At 30.9% G+C, this 15,622-nt stretch overlaps 2 protein-coding genes across 5 annotated transcripts in view; both read right to left on the reverse strand.

Annotated features, from left to right (window-relative positions):
- The window catches only part of LOC121128752 (uncharacterized), a 47,826-nt gene that overhangs the window by 30,151 nt on the left and 2,053 nt on the right, over nt 1-15,622 (reverse strand). For 3 of the 4 annotated variants that reach the window (XR_011783250.1, XM_071892886.1, XM_040724355.2), the window contains exons 2-6: nt 11,325-11,453; nt 10,896-11,024; nt 9,012-9,191; nt 8,688-8,906; nt 7,149-7,347 (exon numbers count right to left, since the gene is read on the reverse strand). Coding sequence is in view for 3 of the 4 variants with exons in the window: in XM_071892886.1 (XP_071748987.1) it covers nt 7,149-7,347; nt 8,688-8,906; nt 9,012-9,191; nt 10,896-11,024; nt 11,325-11,385 (788 nt within the window). In the remaining variant the exon portion in view is untranslated. The remainder of the gene's footprint in view (nt 1-7,148; nt 7,348-8,687; nt 8,907-9,011; nt 9,192-10,895; nt 11,025-11,324; nt 11,454-15,622) is intronic. The other variant, XM_040724356.2, reaches the window with a different exon arrangement.
- Nucleotides 13,884-15,401, reverse strand: LOC121128333 (venom peptide isomerase heavy chain). Its single transcript, XM_040723917.2, has 3 exons — nt 14,597-15,401; nt 14,177-14,482; nt 13,884-14,065 (listed from the first exon to the last, which is right to left on the reverse strand). Exons 1-3 carry the CDS (start codon nt 15,399-15,401, stop codon nt 13,884-13,886), a joined length of 1,293 nt encoding a protein of 430 aa, XP_040579851.1.

The raw sequence follows: 15,622 nt of genomic DNA on the forward strand, positions 1-15,622 counted from the left end.
TATATATTTAGAGACAATTGAAATTAAATATGCATGTACAAAATTATTTACAAGATATAGATCCAAATTATCAAGTTAATATCCTTGTGTTTGGGTATTTCTTTATTAATCTAAGATGCTGCTGTATAACAACAAATATATTGTCCAGAAAGACAAAAGAAAGATAACTTAAAAATAAAGAGAGAAATTAGATAAGGAAAGGAGTTAGGTTAAAATATTATAGAGCTATCTAGATTTTTCATTTGAGTTTTTTACATTATTATTTCAGCAAATTATTATTTGTAGTTCATGAGATATAGATACTTATGCCAGTCCCTTTTTTGGAATAAAATTTCCTACGTCACTTTAATGTTTTAGTTCTGGACGCTACTGTTTCTTGTATATTTTTGGATCCAAATGAGTTTACCTCATGAAATTGGTATTAGAATATTTTGTAATGTGATCATTCCAAAAATGAAGTCAAAAGTAGAATATTTAGATATCTTATTACTTACATTTTGATTGTTTTAAAACAAATCTGAAGTACACTGGCAAGTACTTGAGCAATAATATAAAAATTGACAAACTTTTATGAAATTAAACTTAGGCAACATGTTTTAAATATCCTATCGCAAAAATCAGTCTGGCTTTTTTATCATAGCTCTCAGGGCGAGATATCAAAATTAGGTTACTTTAGTAAGAGAATTAAGTATCATATTTTTTTGGATCCAAAAATCTACAAGAAACAGTAGTTTCATGTACTAAAACATTAAAGCAGCGCTGAATATTTTATTCCAAAAAGGGACTGATAAGAGCATTAACATTTCATGAGCTACTAAAAATTAGGTGCTGAAATTTGGTACACTTGAGTTACTCATGAATTTGAGCCTGTGTGCTAAAAATTACTCAAATCTAAGGGGGTCGGTTGTTTTTTTTTGTTATTTATTTGACATGGAATGACACAATAGGGAGCTTTGATTATTGTTAGTGTATTGTCTATAATTCAATCTAAATTTTACCATTTGTATAGCAATATGATGTTCGGATATACATATAAAACTGTAAATCGTCTGTGGAGATACTTATGTTTTTGTTTACGGAATAAAATCTATTTATGTATCACGACAAACTTTTTTATCCACTCCCAACCTCGTGTATTAAAAGGGAAAAGAAAAATATAAGGTAACTAGCCTTGTGTATTTTCCTTGTTGCCAACTGTTAATTATTATTTAGAGGATTTATAGTTATTAATTAATATATATGAGTCGTACATGTTGTATGTTGTAAGCAAGATGCGATTTATTTTAAGTTGCAACCAAAAATTATTATTGAATTATTTTAAAAGAATGATTTACAGCACTAGAGATGAGAATCCTGTCATTATTGAATATTCCTTGAATTCTTTGTAATATTCCTTGTAATTTTTTACTACTTTAATATAATTACTAATGTTGTAATTAAAAAATGCAATAAAGATGAGGAAATTGTTACTTGTACAATATACTTATACAAGATGTAGCCTCTACAGACATCAACACTTGTACACAGCATATCTAATCAAATGATAATTTTATCAAAATAAGTATCAATGATAAAGTATGAAATAACACAAATTCTAACGGAAGGCTCTTGATTGATATAAATAAATAAAAAAATATAAACCCTAAGTAATGTTATTTTTTGTCTATAATATGTTAAGTCATCTGCTTTAAATCATACAATAATCAACTTATAAAAATTAATTAACACTGCTAAAATGGAAAAACATTCCCATAAGGCAAAAAAAACAAATTCTATAAATCAGAAAACTTTTGTTTTTCTTTAATTATGATGTTGATCTTTAAGGATATCTTATTAAATAGATGACTTTGATATTTTAATAACCACACAATGGGTAAGGAGACAACACTTAACTAAATATAGATTTTACTTAAAATTTGGTATTTTGTACAGAAATATCCTGTGCATCATATGGAAAAAATTGAATTGAATAATATGATTTTTTTTTCTCTCATGTTAATACGGGACTTTATTTTCCTTATTCGCAGTGTGTTTGTAACAAAAGTTGTGTTATTTCTTTCATTATTTGATAATTCAAGTATATTTCCTTTACAACATAAAAAACTATATATATATTGCGTTTATGGTGTTTACAGAAGGGCGCCCTAAAGAAATGGGTATTTTTGAAAATTAAAATGGTTCAAATAGTTGGTACGGCTCAAGAGGGTATAAATTTTGGTTTTATTTTATTAAAACACAGATTCCTACGGACTTTTTATACCGAAGAAATTGTTTTCTCTTATACCCGCTCTTGCTCATCAAAATGCTATTGTTAGGTTAATTTTGGGTATATTTATAGTTTTTCGCGTCCCAGATGAGGTTAAATTCAACGTATGCAGGGTAGTTCAGATAAATCAGGACTACATTTAACTGCATCCTCATCAATTACGGAATGAAGTTGAGGTTTGAAATTTTACTAAAAAAATTTAATAATATAATAGAAAGGAAAAAAATCATTGAATCTGTTTACCATTCTCACCAATAATTTGCTCGATACGATGCCTAAAATATCTGCTGGCCTTGATCACGTCCACGGGGGAGACTTTGTTCCAGTACATGATGATAGAAGCTTTCAAGGAGTCAATGCTGTTGAGGGAATCAGCAAAATCCTTTATTTGTATCTCCCCATAAAAGAAGTAATCCATGGGATTCATATAGGGGGAGTTAGAGGGCCAGGTCTGGGGGTCCCAAAATGGCACCTTCCCTTTTGTAAACAAGTTTTAGGTCTTTTGCACCTTTTGAGAGGGGACTGAGTCTTGTTAAAACAGAAACTCAAAACTATTGGCCCACTTGATCAAACATGAGCCCAGAATACCTCTCGCCACCCACCCTCTCCTTTGATTCAAAGAAGATGGGGGGGGGCACTACTGCCGTTGGTGCCAATGACTTCAAGTGTAATGATGCTGACCGGAAACTTGTTGATATAGACTTGGAGGACATTAACTCTCTCTGTGGCCATCCATTTGTCGTTCTGGATATTGTGGGAACTGTCGACAGTCCATTGTTTCTCATCCAAATAAAAATGATTCGGTTAACGAGGGACTTCTAATTGTTCAGTAAATACCTTCCGTGAGCAGCCTGGGTGGCTTCATTTTGTCTGCAAGGATATGTATTTTGTATATGCTGTATGACGGTATCGTCAGATCAGTGTTTATGGCCCTAGAAATTGTTGTGCGGCTTACCTGGTGCTTTTTTGGCAAACATGTTATTGGAGTCCCAGGATATGACTTCAAGGAACTTTTTAGGACTACAAGGAATATGAGAGTTCGTTTTTTATCACTCCTAGACTTTTCTCTTCTATGTCCACTCTTCCTCCCTGCAGTTGTAGAAGTCGTAGACTGTGTTCTTTAGATATCTGAGCATCTTCTCAATGTACGCCGGACTATGTCTCGCGCAAGCAAGTTCGATGATGGTGTTTCTCCGGGTCTCTTACACCGTAAATACTTATTTTGAATTGAAAGGTGCGCTACTAACTTAAAACTAAGGCTTAATCTCTCACTTTAAAATTATAATAACCGAGTTAGATGCTGTCTGTATTGTTCAGGATGTATTTAAAAATGGTCCGGATTTACCTGAGCCACGCTGTATATATTTGAATACGGAAAATGTATTAATAAAATAACCGTTACAAAAAAAATCACAATTATTTTCTTGATCCAGTGGATCTTCTTACATTTTGTGGGACTTTTGTAGGGTGTATATGGGTGGTCGGGTATTAAGACAAAAGGACTTATTTCAGTCAAAATTTTGGGAGTGTATTCTGACTGCAGTCTTCTTGATTAGTTTTACAATAGAGGTTTGTGTGAATTGACTGTAGGTATTTCTTTTTCGCCACTAAACCACTTTCGGGAATTTTCCTATTCCAAAACCCTTGTTTCGTTCAATCATTTCACACCAGTGTGAAATCCAGAAGTTTAATTGCTGTACTGATGTTATTCCATATATCATCACCAATTCTATTAAGTATTAGGTGATAAAATTCACTGCAAAAGTAACGAGATCTTGCAGTGTGGATCTTCGTTTTGCTTGAAGAAGAATGAATTCATGTGACGATCTATATAGAAGAGGTTCAATTCTTTCCTTTGATTTGTTCAGAAGCTTGTGGTGAAGTTGCTGCGTTAGAACTTAACATGTAATTCCTCGTATGTAGAAGGTTCCTTATATGCTCTTTTACTCTCACTATCGCTCTATAATCTAACTAGATCTCTTTCTAAACAACCGACAAATCCAACTGCTTCCTTCTCGCCCCCAAAGCTCATCAACAGTCAAGGTAGGACAGTCCCGTAAGCAGCTGCTTCTGCAAGATATATATATTTATTTATTTTTATTAACTTGGGTCAGGAGGGGTTGGAAAAATTTCAAAGATTAATATTCTTTGTTTCTCCAAGGATTTGATTAAATGACCTTTTCTTCAACAATTTTTTCTTGGTCAGGATAAATATTCTTTCACTAGGGGGGAGAGACCCTCCAGTCCACCTCCTGTAGACGTACCTTGTGAGTCACATGAATTGATGAGAAGCTCAAGCAGCTCAGAAAGTATGGTGTGGTGAAAGTTTGTAATTCCTATTGTATTGTAGGTATAAAATAGTAAAGTTGATGAAGATCTTCTCAACTAATTGAAACTACCACCATAAGGTATTTGGGACTATCAACACTTGTTTTGAACCGTTTCTTGATTTATTTATGGCATTTAGTATACATTTCTTAGCAAACTATTTAAAAAAAGACGCGCATATCCTAAATATAGACTCGTGTATATTGAAAACCCACTGTGACCCTATAATTTTTTCATCTATTTTTGTTTCTTTTTAAATAAGTATCTAAGCAATGCACGGATAAGGATAAATTTATGGCTGATGAAAGAACCTCCACATTGATGCATCCCTTTCTTTCTTTCTTTTTCTACTACATTGATTCGAATGGAAAATTTAAAATATTTCCCGTTCCGATATTTTACGAATAATTGGATCATGACCCGTGACCCTGAAAGCATTTGTTTTCTACTGTCACACTTGTTTGTTTTGCATTTTACAAATGCATCTTTAGTTTTGATTTTTTTTAAATGTATAGGCACATAACATATGAGCAGAGATGTTAAACATTTGTATTTAAGCATGCGAGGATACAATTTGCTTGAGCAAGTGATTATATTCCAGTTTGTACAAGCTTAAAAATGCAACCATTTTCACGTATCTTCTCATATCTCAAGTATACACTTTTTAAATAAAAAAATATGCATTTGTAATTTGCAAAACAATGTTTTAAAGGACACTAATCATTCTTAAAATATCAGATCGAGACATAATTTTAAGTGACCAAATATATTTAGCTAAGGAAATATACGTATTTATTCAACCATGAGAATATGTCATACATCCATTAATTGATTGGAAATCATTATGTATGCTTAAATCTTTTTTCTTATTACTAGTTTGACTAAAATGTGACAACATGATCTATCCTTCTCTGTATTTTATCATTTGGAATCAAATAACTTGACATAATGATAAGGCAAAATATGTAGTACACATCAGAAAAACTTGACAGACTGATAATTAATTCTTATAAAATTATCCGATACAGATATGACTCGTCTAATAAATAAAAGAGATTTCTTCCTTTTTCTAGAGGGATTTGGGGTTGTACTCAAATCCTGCTTTTTAATGTAGTATTATTTTATAAATATATTTTATGACATATATTTATACAAATACTAAATCTAAAAAATAGATATTAATATCAGGGGAGTCTACAGGATTATATTTGGGGGGAAAGCCTTGGTTTTGGGACTTATTTTAAAAATAAATCGGAAAATTCCTAAATTTTGAGAGGGATACAGCCCCTCCAGTCCATCCCCTGCGGACGCCCCTGGATATACAATGAAAATCATTGAAGTAGCAAAAAATACCAAGTGTCTTGATCTTTCGGTAAGTCCAACATGTATTTCCCAAATTAATTATAATTATATGTCAATTCCTTTTTCCCCATGTTTATAATTTGTCCACCTCCCCCTTCAATAGGTAAATAATTTTGAATGACATAATATGTAGATTGTAGATGGTTCCAATGACTTTTCTCAAAAGAGCTGTTTACATATATAGATATATAAATAAATAGTACAACTTGTATCTATCTAATACTATATTTAGTCATTAAAATGATCAATGTTGTAATGGAATCGTTCATTTTAAGACGAATAAATTGCAACTAGTACATTGAGTTTGTACTAGTTCCAACTCGTACAGACATCACAACTTGTACATAGCATAATTATATTTTTTAAATAAAGAATCTTTATATATTCGTGCCCTTACCCCTTTTTCCATATTATATTTACTTGTGCATATTATTTCAACATAAATCAAAACTAAAAAGTTTACTTTTTCTTTCAGTAACCTACATGATAAATAATTAAGTTGAGGGTTTTAACCCGAAGTATCTTATAACGCCCGTTTCTCACTACTCCAAAGCAAGATAGCAATTGACTTTATTTCCAAGAAAATTTTAGAATCTTGCCTTTAGAATCAAACCACTCTTAGCCCACAATTACTTCTATAGTCGATATGGTGCACAAGCTATCTGCATGCCCACAATTTTAAACGCAATTTTCTCTCCCAGCCGGTTATCAAATAAATAAAAAATAAAACCGGATTCCGAAAGCTTGATGGATTCTAATTTATTTTATTCAATAAAATCCCTTCCACCCTCCATTGCAGTATCTATACGTGGCCGAAAGCGCGCGTAGCCTTTCGCCACTTGGTTCCTTGGAAAATACTAGGCCTCTCATTGGTAACCATGTTGCTCCAGGGCTTCATCGTGGTTTCTAGAACGTCCATGTTGTCGGCGTGGGTTTTATTGAGGGTTCTTTCACTTTTCCAAATATTTGGGCAACAATTTTGTCAAATGATTCCATTTTTTTCCAACTGGTACAGGTTTGAACAACCTATCTAACAAAAAAAAATCAAATGGCTAAGCGTTGGCGCAAGAAAGCTCGTCAAAGTGGCAGCATGAATAGCTTGTGCACCCTAAATATGTCACACATTTAAAAAAATGAAATTATGAAGCCTGCCCTGTGTTAAATGTTTACGGCTAATCATATTTATAGATACCTTTTAGCATATGAAGTATCCAAACAATGTGCAGACGTAAGGATAAATTTATGGCTGATTAAAGAACCTCCACATTTATGCATCCATTTTCTTTTTTCAAATATTCCTAGTGATGTCATCCACGGTATTTCTTTTATATCTAACTCATTATCCCTTATAATTCGCTTCTGTCTTCGTTTTTTGGCCGGAACACCACATTCTTGAAAATATTAGGGATTGAAAAGATGAGTATGCACATAATATGTAAATTTCATGTCAACACTAAACCAAACTGATTTTCTCAAAAATTATTCAACTTGGATTAAATGTACATTATTTAACTAATTGACTTCCTTTTATAACAATTATATACATAAGTATAACTATTTTATTATTCGAAAGCACTGCAAAATTACATTGAAATATTACAAAAATTCCAGGGTACAATTTAAAAAAAAAGAATTTAAAAAATTATTGTAATTCTTTCTCAATTTTTACCTATATTAAATTATTTGAATCCAAAGCTCACAATTCAAAGATTGAGGTGTTCATATTTATATATGTTGTGTACAAGTTGCAATTTGTAGACAAAAATTACACATTAAAGTGGGTTTATTCACAAAAATTTATGAATTTCGATTACGGCTGGTGCAGAAAAGTTGTCATATGATATGAATATGACATGTGCGAAATTGCATTGTCCTAAGTAGTCATATTTAGTTCACAAATCTCGATCAAATTATGGAAAAAGGTTAAAATTGTTTATTTAGTCAATATAGATACCAAGAGGAAATTTGTAGTTACTTTACATAAAATAATTTTCATATACATTTTCTTCAACTATAAAAAGTGTTTGATTGTTTTTTTTCTAAAATTGTTTTTGGTACAAAGAACGAGCAAAAATTTGGTAAAATTTGTTTATCCGTGTAGAGCACCTATCTTTTTTTTACATTTTTAGAAAATGAACGATAACTTAATTCATTTGTGATTCTATTTTTACCCTCCAAAAAATTACTAATATTTTTTATCGTTTAGAATCATGCCCATCATAGTTAATCACAGTAAAAAAATGATTAATACTTTATTGTTATCCTTATTGGTGAAATAACGAACTTTTATCTCCTTTCAAACATAGAACAAGATTTGTTTAATAAAGATGACATCTTAGAAGCCACAAATTTTGTATAGGTAATTTTCATAACATATAACGTGTTTATTTTGTAAATCTTGGGACTTTTCAGCCCATGTGTTACATAATAACTATGTAATTTTAATGAATCACAATGAAACGATTGTATTAATGAATAGTTGGTAATTCAAACAACCAATATTGAAATTAAATACTGCATTCTAAAACAAATTAAATGCAAACTGTAGAATTTGCTTCTACTAGCTGCAATTTGTACAAATATCGTAACTTGTACGAACATTACAACTTGTACAGAACAAATTAAATAATATATTAATTTTTTTTCTTGATTGGCATTCAAGATTTCTGTTTGTTTTGACAGGCCCTAATTAAATATATTTTAGTATGTTTCATTTAAATAAATATGCTACCTCTTGGTGGATAATGCTTTGGGCATTTGTTGGGATCACAAGTTCCCCAGTTTCCTTTGATATGATTATTATTAACATCAACTTTGGTTGAACACCAGGGTTGGTTTTTAGTATAAATACTTATATACCAAGTACATGAGTAGTACTCGATCCCCTTATAGATAAACGGGAATACACATTTTGTATTTGAATATTTCCCACCATTTGTCATACAAGTACCTAAAAATGATTAAAGTAAAAATATGACATTCATGTATTCAAGGCGTCCAAAGGCGGTGGGCGGACGCTTCTGGTATCAGATTTAAGTTAGTACTGTACATTTACCTTTATCGTACGCATCTGCTGCTATAAATGTATTCTCATTTTGAATGGTTCGGGATGTTGTAGATGTTGAAAGATCTTTTGACGTGGAAGAAGTTTTTTTTTTGTCGGACCAACGATCTTCATAATATTTTTTATATGGAAAATAAATCACACGAGGAAAAGTGTGTGACGCGTTTGATCCTAATGTTTGATGAAAGTATGTCATTGCTGAATATATATAGCCAGGCTTGTGAAAGAAACCGGCGTTTAGGAGAAGGGTACCTTTTTTTAAAATGTTGAAAGCTGAACGCTAAATATGAGACTTTAGTGTTCCATTCCGCTTATTCTAGCAGAATTTATTCATAAAATTGAAAGAACTTAAATGATCAGCATTTCCACTCAACAAAAAAATAATTAGAGTCTTCCAAGGATTCTTTCTCTTGAAATGTTCTCTAAAATTAGCAGTTGTAAGAATCTAAAACTTACTTTTAATTTTTGAAAAGTATTTGATAAATTTAAAAAAAAAAAATCTAAATCATTATTCTCTCTTACCCCATGTGTCCAAATTAAGTTTATACTTAAATAAATTATCACAGCTCCAGTTTTGATAGGAATTTTTACTTAAGTGAGGTTTGTGTTATATTCTAATAATAATTTTAGATTGTTTTTATTTATATATATTGTCGGTATCTTCAAGGACGACCAAATTTAAGCAAAAATAATTCTTGTATTGGAAATACTCACGCGCCAGAAGACCACAACTGAGATTGCCAATAACTTCAGGATCAGCCAAACGGCTATGTATAGTAATAAAAAATGATTTGAACCCCAAGGAACAGTGGTCAGAAAGTCTAGAAATGTTCGGAAACGAATAGTAAGAACAAAGGTCATGATTATTTGTGTCTAAAACTACCTTGCTAGAAATCCAGTAAGGACGATTTGCGGTATGGCCAAGAATATTAAAGTGAGCGAAGTTATGCTCTGAAGGATCATGAAAGACGACTTGGAATTAAAATCAAGAGCATGGGGGAAGAAACATCTCATTACTTTGGGCACAAAGGAGAATGGGCTTTCTAGAACCAAGCTTCTTTCGAATCTGTCCAAAATCATTTGGGCTCCCAACTCCACCGATTTTAATCCTTTGGATTATTCCATCTAGACAAAGGTATAAATGGAATTTCCAACAAGCTTCACGGGTCTGTCAGACTTTTGGAGTCCGCCATCAAAGCTGCATTGGCTGACTTGTCAGAAGGCTACCTCTGTAAGGTTTGTGCAGCTTTAAGGAAGAGGGTGGAGGCCATCATTGAGGCTGAGGGAGGGCAATAGTGAAGAAAAATATTGATTAATTTTTAATTCACTCGAAATAATTTAATTTTGCTCTTACTGTCTTCATGAACTGGTTTTTAATAAAGTTGAAAAAACAATCTTGTGTGTAAACTTAAATATGACGCATGGGGTATATGAAAATATATCATTTGAAATAATTTTGAATGTTCCTTTCATAAAAATAAAATTAAAAATCATCAAATAGCTGTATCGTGATTTATAATCTATTTTATGGTTTAAATAACCCAAACACGATTCCTAAATCCTAGCACCCTATTTGAACCAAATGAATCAAAGCTAATTTATAAGTTTACTTGATAAACTTATAGCAACTTGGACTTCTTTAGATAGTTTCAAATTCGTTTCTAAAATAATAACATATTATCAGCGGTATAATTTTATCAACCTAACCAATTCAACCTTACATATAGATTATAAACCGTAATTTATTTTTCTAGTTTATGAATTGAGCGTTAAAAATGATAGAAAACAAATAAACAAAAAATTGAACATAACGCTGAACGGAATGGGAAAAAAATCGGAATGATTACAAGCCTGACTATATCCCAAAAAAGCTACCTTTTTCTAAAATTCTGAATGCATTATTCATATAAAGTTGAAGTGCTTTTATAAAAGGATTGTAGGTCAATTTTATACCAGGATAATCCTCGGAATTAATGACAATATAAATGTTAGGCTTGTCCATGGCTGTCAAAAAATTATTACAGATCAGTATACAAATTTTTAATCGTTATCAATTCTTATTATTATGAAAAAGAGCACAAATAATTTGAACATTTAAATAAAAAGAATATATCCCTTTTGTTATAAGTCTCTTGCTCAATTATAATTAATTAGATTACATAATTTTCCACCAAAAATAAACAATTATAATTTTTATAGAAATCTATATTTTCAATAACATGTAAATATTTGTGCCCACATTTCAATATCCACTCACAAATTACGAATGATTAAATAAAATATATGTTATGTATTGTTTCAAACCTGATACATAAGTCAAGAATATCTTCAAAAAAATAATTAATAACGCCTTTGGAAGGAACATTCTGTAATATATTTGGGTGATTGGTTAACTGAAAACAACTGCCAATTGCTGCTTTGATTTGTTAGGTTCTATAAGAAAAAAAAAGAATATAGTTAGATATAATTATATACTTTGAGAATGAACATATTATGTGCTGTGTATTTTAAGGATTTGTAATTTTTGGATAAAATTTCCAATGATCAATAAATTCAATTTATTACTTATATAAATTTAAAAAAATGATTCAACTTTAAAACAGTTTATCCTTATTTTTATCTAAATCTCTTTAATAACGATGCCATCTTTATTCAACCTTTGATCCAGAATGATAATGAAGAAAACACATAATTAATCAATGCGTGATGAACCAATTACTTCCATTTGCTGGATTGCACATACTTCACTTTTAATCACTTAAAAATCTTTTAAATTTCATATTCAGTTTTAGCAGTACTTAAAAAGCTGATTACGAGTCTGTTATTTGTTTTTTCGTATCAAATCTGGTTGTTTAAAAATTTGCAATTTGGATATTTTGAGTGTTTATACCCTTTTTAAGTATAGGTTTATGAAAAAAAAAAACTAATCACCCACTCAAAAGTTGATGTAGGTTATGCTGATTTTAAATTTGTGCTTCTATTTTATATGCAATTATTCAATCCTGAGAAATTAAAATAGGAAATTCTCGAAAACCAGATTTGATACGAAAAAACAAATAACTAATTGCAGCTTGTTCAGTACTACTAGAACATTACTAATGCAAACAAAAGTTAATTCAGTCCAAATTAATCCACGTTTTTAATAGTAGTTAGTCACTAAATCATAATTTATCACTAATTTAATATACAAATGATATTGCTTTGAAAAAATTTCAAATAAGGGCAATTTTGTGTTAGTATTTATGTATTCTCCGAGTAAATTTTGTAATCTTTTTAGCATATGATTCGTTAATGCATAGGCAAAAAAAAAAAAATTGCGATGTACAAAGTATAATATTCATTGATTACATTGAAAAGAGCAAAACCATGAACAACCAATTAATAGATAGCATTGTCACTGAAAGTGATGACAAAATTGCATAAGATAGGGAGCAAATGGCTTCCCCATCCACAGTATTCTCCAAATCTAGCCCGCCGTGACTTTTCTTGTTTCTATAATTTAAAAAAATTATCACTCAAATAAAATTTCAAAGATTTAAAGCGATAATTGCCAAAACTTAGCCTTATTTTGAGGCTAAAGAGAAATCTTACTATAAATTCGAATCGGAAAATTGTATGACTGCTATAGCCGTTGTATCACCCTCAAAAATAAGTACATTGAATAAATAAATCAATATGTTTTATTATGTATGCATATGCACGTTTTAGCCGACCTAGTTTCATAGCTCCTCATTCTTAGGACAAGATTTATGGTATTTTGTACCTGGAAACATTTTATAATTAGAAATTCAATTATATTGTATATATATAACCCTACGGACGCCCCTTCAATATAATAGTAAGTTTAAAGTAAGCTACAAGTGTGTCTGCTCAATGTTCATAAAAGACGAAAAGTAACTCTAACGATTGTTTAGGGAGTTCATGTCGAAATATGACACAGAATCGTAGTTATACCCTAAAATTTGATTTGAGTTTTTTTAAGACAAAACTGTAAAGATTGAAATTTTAAATGATCATTTTTGTATTTTACGGCTTAAATAACAATATTATATATGGGTTTCACCCTGCCGGTGCTCCGAGACCTCTATTTTGTTGTGTAGTATATTAATTTAATGTTTTTACTGTAAGAACACCAAATTATGTCTTGTTGAAACCCCAAATTCATGTTGTTAAGATTATCATAAATAAGAAAGCTTATTTTTCCTCGATATATTTTATTTATACAAGTATTTTTACCATTTAAATCAATATTTACGAAAGTAAAATTGAGGAAATAGTTTTTTTAAAAATTGATACAAAATTTTAATGAAGGAATTATTATAATCTTTCAACTCTTTTTTAACAATATAATTAAGTATATTTTGTGTTTGGGGTTTCTTTTCCAGTGAATTATTAGCGGTATGAAAAATATATTCACTAACATCAGATTAAAAACTTCTTTGTGGAGTTGTTTTTCTCAAATTAAGGTTTTTTTTTGTTTTGTTTTTTTTGTAAACAAACAATTTAATAAAACATATTTCCGACATTCTCAAACTGTTTGAATGAAAGCTGTCATTAACTTATCTGATAATTGTAAACAAGTCCACAATTGAATATTGAAAAACACTCTTTAAATTCATAATACATTATTTAATCAACTATTTGATTTAAATACTACTACAAAAATTCTTAAAAACGAAAACATAATTAAATTTTGTGCCGTTAAAGTATTTTATTATTCGTAAATTTACATTTAGTGGGTATCTATTATGGTTTAATCACAATTGAAAAATATCAAATGGATAACATTAAATAAATAAGAATCATTTATATATAAAAGTCTCTTGGATGTTCAGTAGATATTTTTAAAAAATCCAAAACATATTAAGGTTTTAAATTCGATTTGATCCAGTCTACATAGCTATCTATTTTAGTATATATTCCAGGAACTCCGATTCCACAAATGTATGAACCAGATGATACAATTCCTTGCAGAACCATAGGCGATCCATAGCTGGGTACATATATCAATGGGGATCCGGAATCCCCATTACATGAGTCTTCTCCTAAAATGAATCACATAATATTTTTAAAAGCGGATTTTAGTCATTTGTTAGTCTTAAAAAGTGTAACAACAAAAATATTTGATCAAATCAATTTAAAAGTTGTCAACATACCGTCCTTTCCAAGAGCACATATGTGACACTTTGTGATTTGATTTATTAAATCTTTACATATTGAGAATGGTACAACGTTTAATTTTAACTTTTGAAGTATTTCCGATCCAATTCCTTTGTTAATAAAAATGTTTCTTTCATACGAAGTTTTCCCCCAGCCAACAACTGTCAATTCTTTTATCCCTGAAGAAGACGGATTATTGCTTGGATTTGAATTGGGGAGACATATGGGTGAAACAAAAGTTTGAGCATCTTCTTTTATAGTCGTAACAAGTCTTGGAAGACGAATAAGTGCAATGTCATTGTCTATATTGTGTGTAGAAGTTTCTTATAGGTAACTAATTCAATGTTTAGTTAAGTTCACTTACGTGCAACATGTCCATCAAAATTGAAACGGGGGGTGTTTGGTTACATCAAGACCTTTATTGAACCTTTGTGCCATACGACAATCTGCTCTACAGTCTGGATCATCTCTAATATCAAACTCTCCTAAAACAACTGTTTTAATTGGTTTTTCGTCTGTTTCACAATGAGCTGCAGTGATTACGTAGCGTCTATTAATGAGGACACCACCACAAAGATAGTCATAGTTTCTCTTAATACTCACTGATTCATATCCCAAAAGAGCAACAAACGGAAACTCGCCCAGCGTTGCATCCTTTCCACCAAAAATAAACCCATAATTAAGCGCATTTCCGCATTCATTCTTAGATTGATTCGGAATCCAAGTTCCTTCAGTGTCATTTCCATTCGAGAAAAATTGTGAAGAATGTGAAATGGTTGATTTCTTTCTTGAATGGGGAGTCGTTGAAAAAGTAATATCCGTGGAGGTCGTTCCAGGTGAAATAGAATGAGAGGATAATATTCTGGTAGGAGAAGCTGTAGTTATGATTGTACTTGGTGGAATAATAGTTGTTCCATTTTTGAACGATTTTCCAAAAAAATCTATAAAAGGACACTTTGAGTCACAGTATCCCCAATCATTACTATCACCTCGAAGCTCCCGACTATTTTTTATAATTCGAGTAGCACACCATGGCCTTTCGTCGGCTTCGTAAGCAGTGGTACATTTGTCATATTTTTTACCATAGTATACAAATGGAAAAATACAAGGAATCCCTTGAGGAGCTGGACCACCGAATATTGTTATGTTGCACTTCAGGTTTCCGAGCACATGACGATCAGTTGTTGATAATATTATTAGTATCAAATTGAATCCAAACATTATCAATGTGGTGGAAGTCTTTTAAAAATAAAGACACACGTTTTGGTCAAATATATTGAATGAACCAACATACTATGTGGTAACGAGGATTACCACATATATCGTGCGTGTACACGTATATTTCACATATTTGCTCCGACAAAAACTTCCTTTCATCATTTTTAAATATATCTATGCGCGTACACGCACGATGGATGTGGTTACCTGCCTTTAATAAGGTC

Source organism: Lepeophtheirus salmonis, chromosome 13, assembly GCF_016086655.4.
Source record: "Lepeophtheirus salmonis chromosome 13, UVic_Lsal_1.4, whole genome shotgun sequence".
NCBI classification, from domain to species: Eukaryota; Metazoa; Arthropoda; class Copepoda; order Siphonostomatoida; family Caligidae; genus Lepeophtheirus; species Lepeophtheirus salmonis.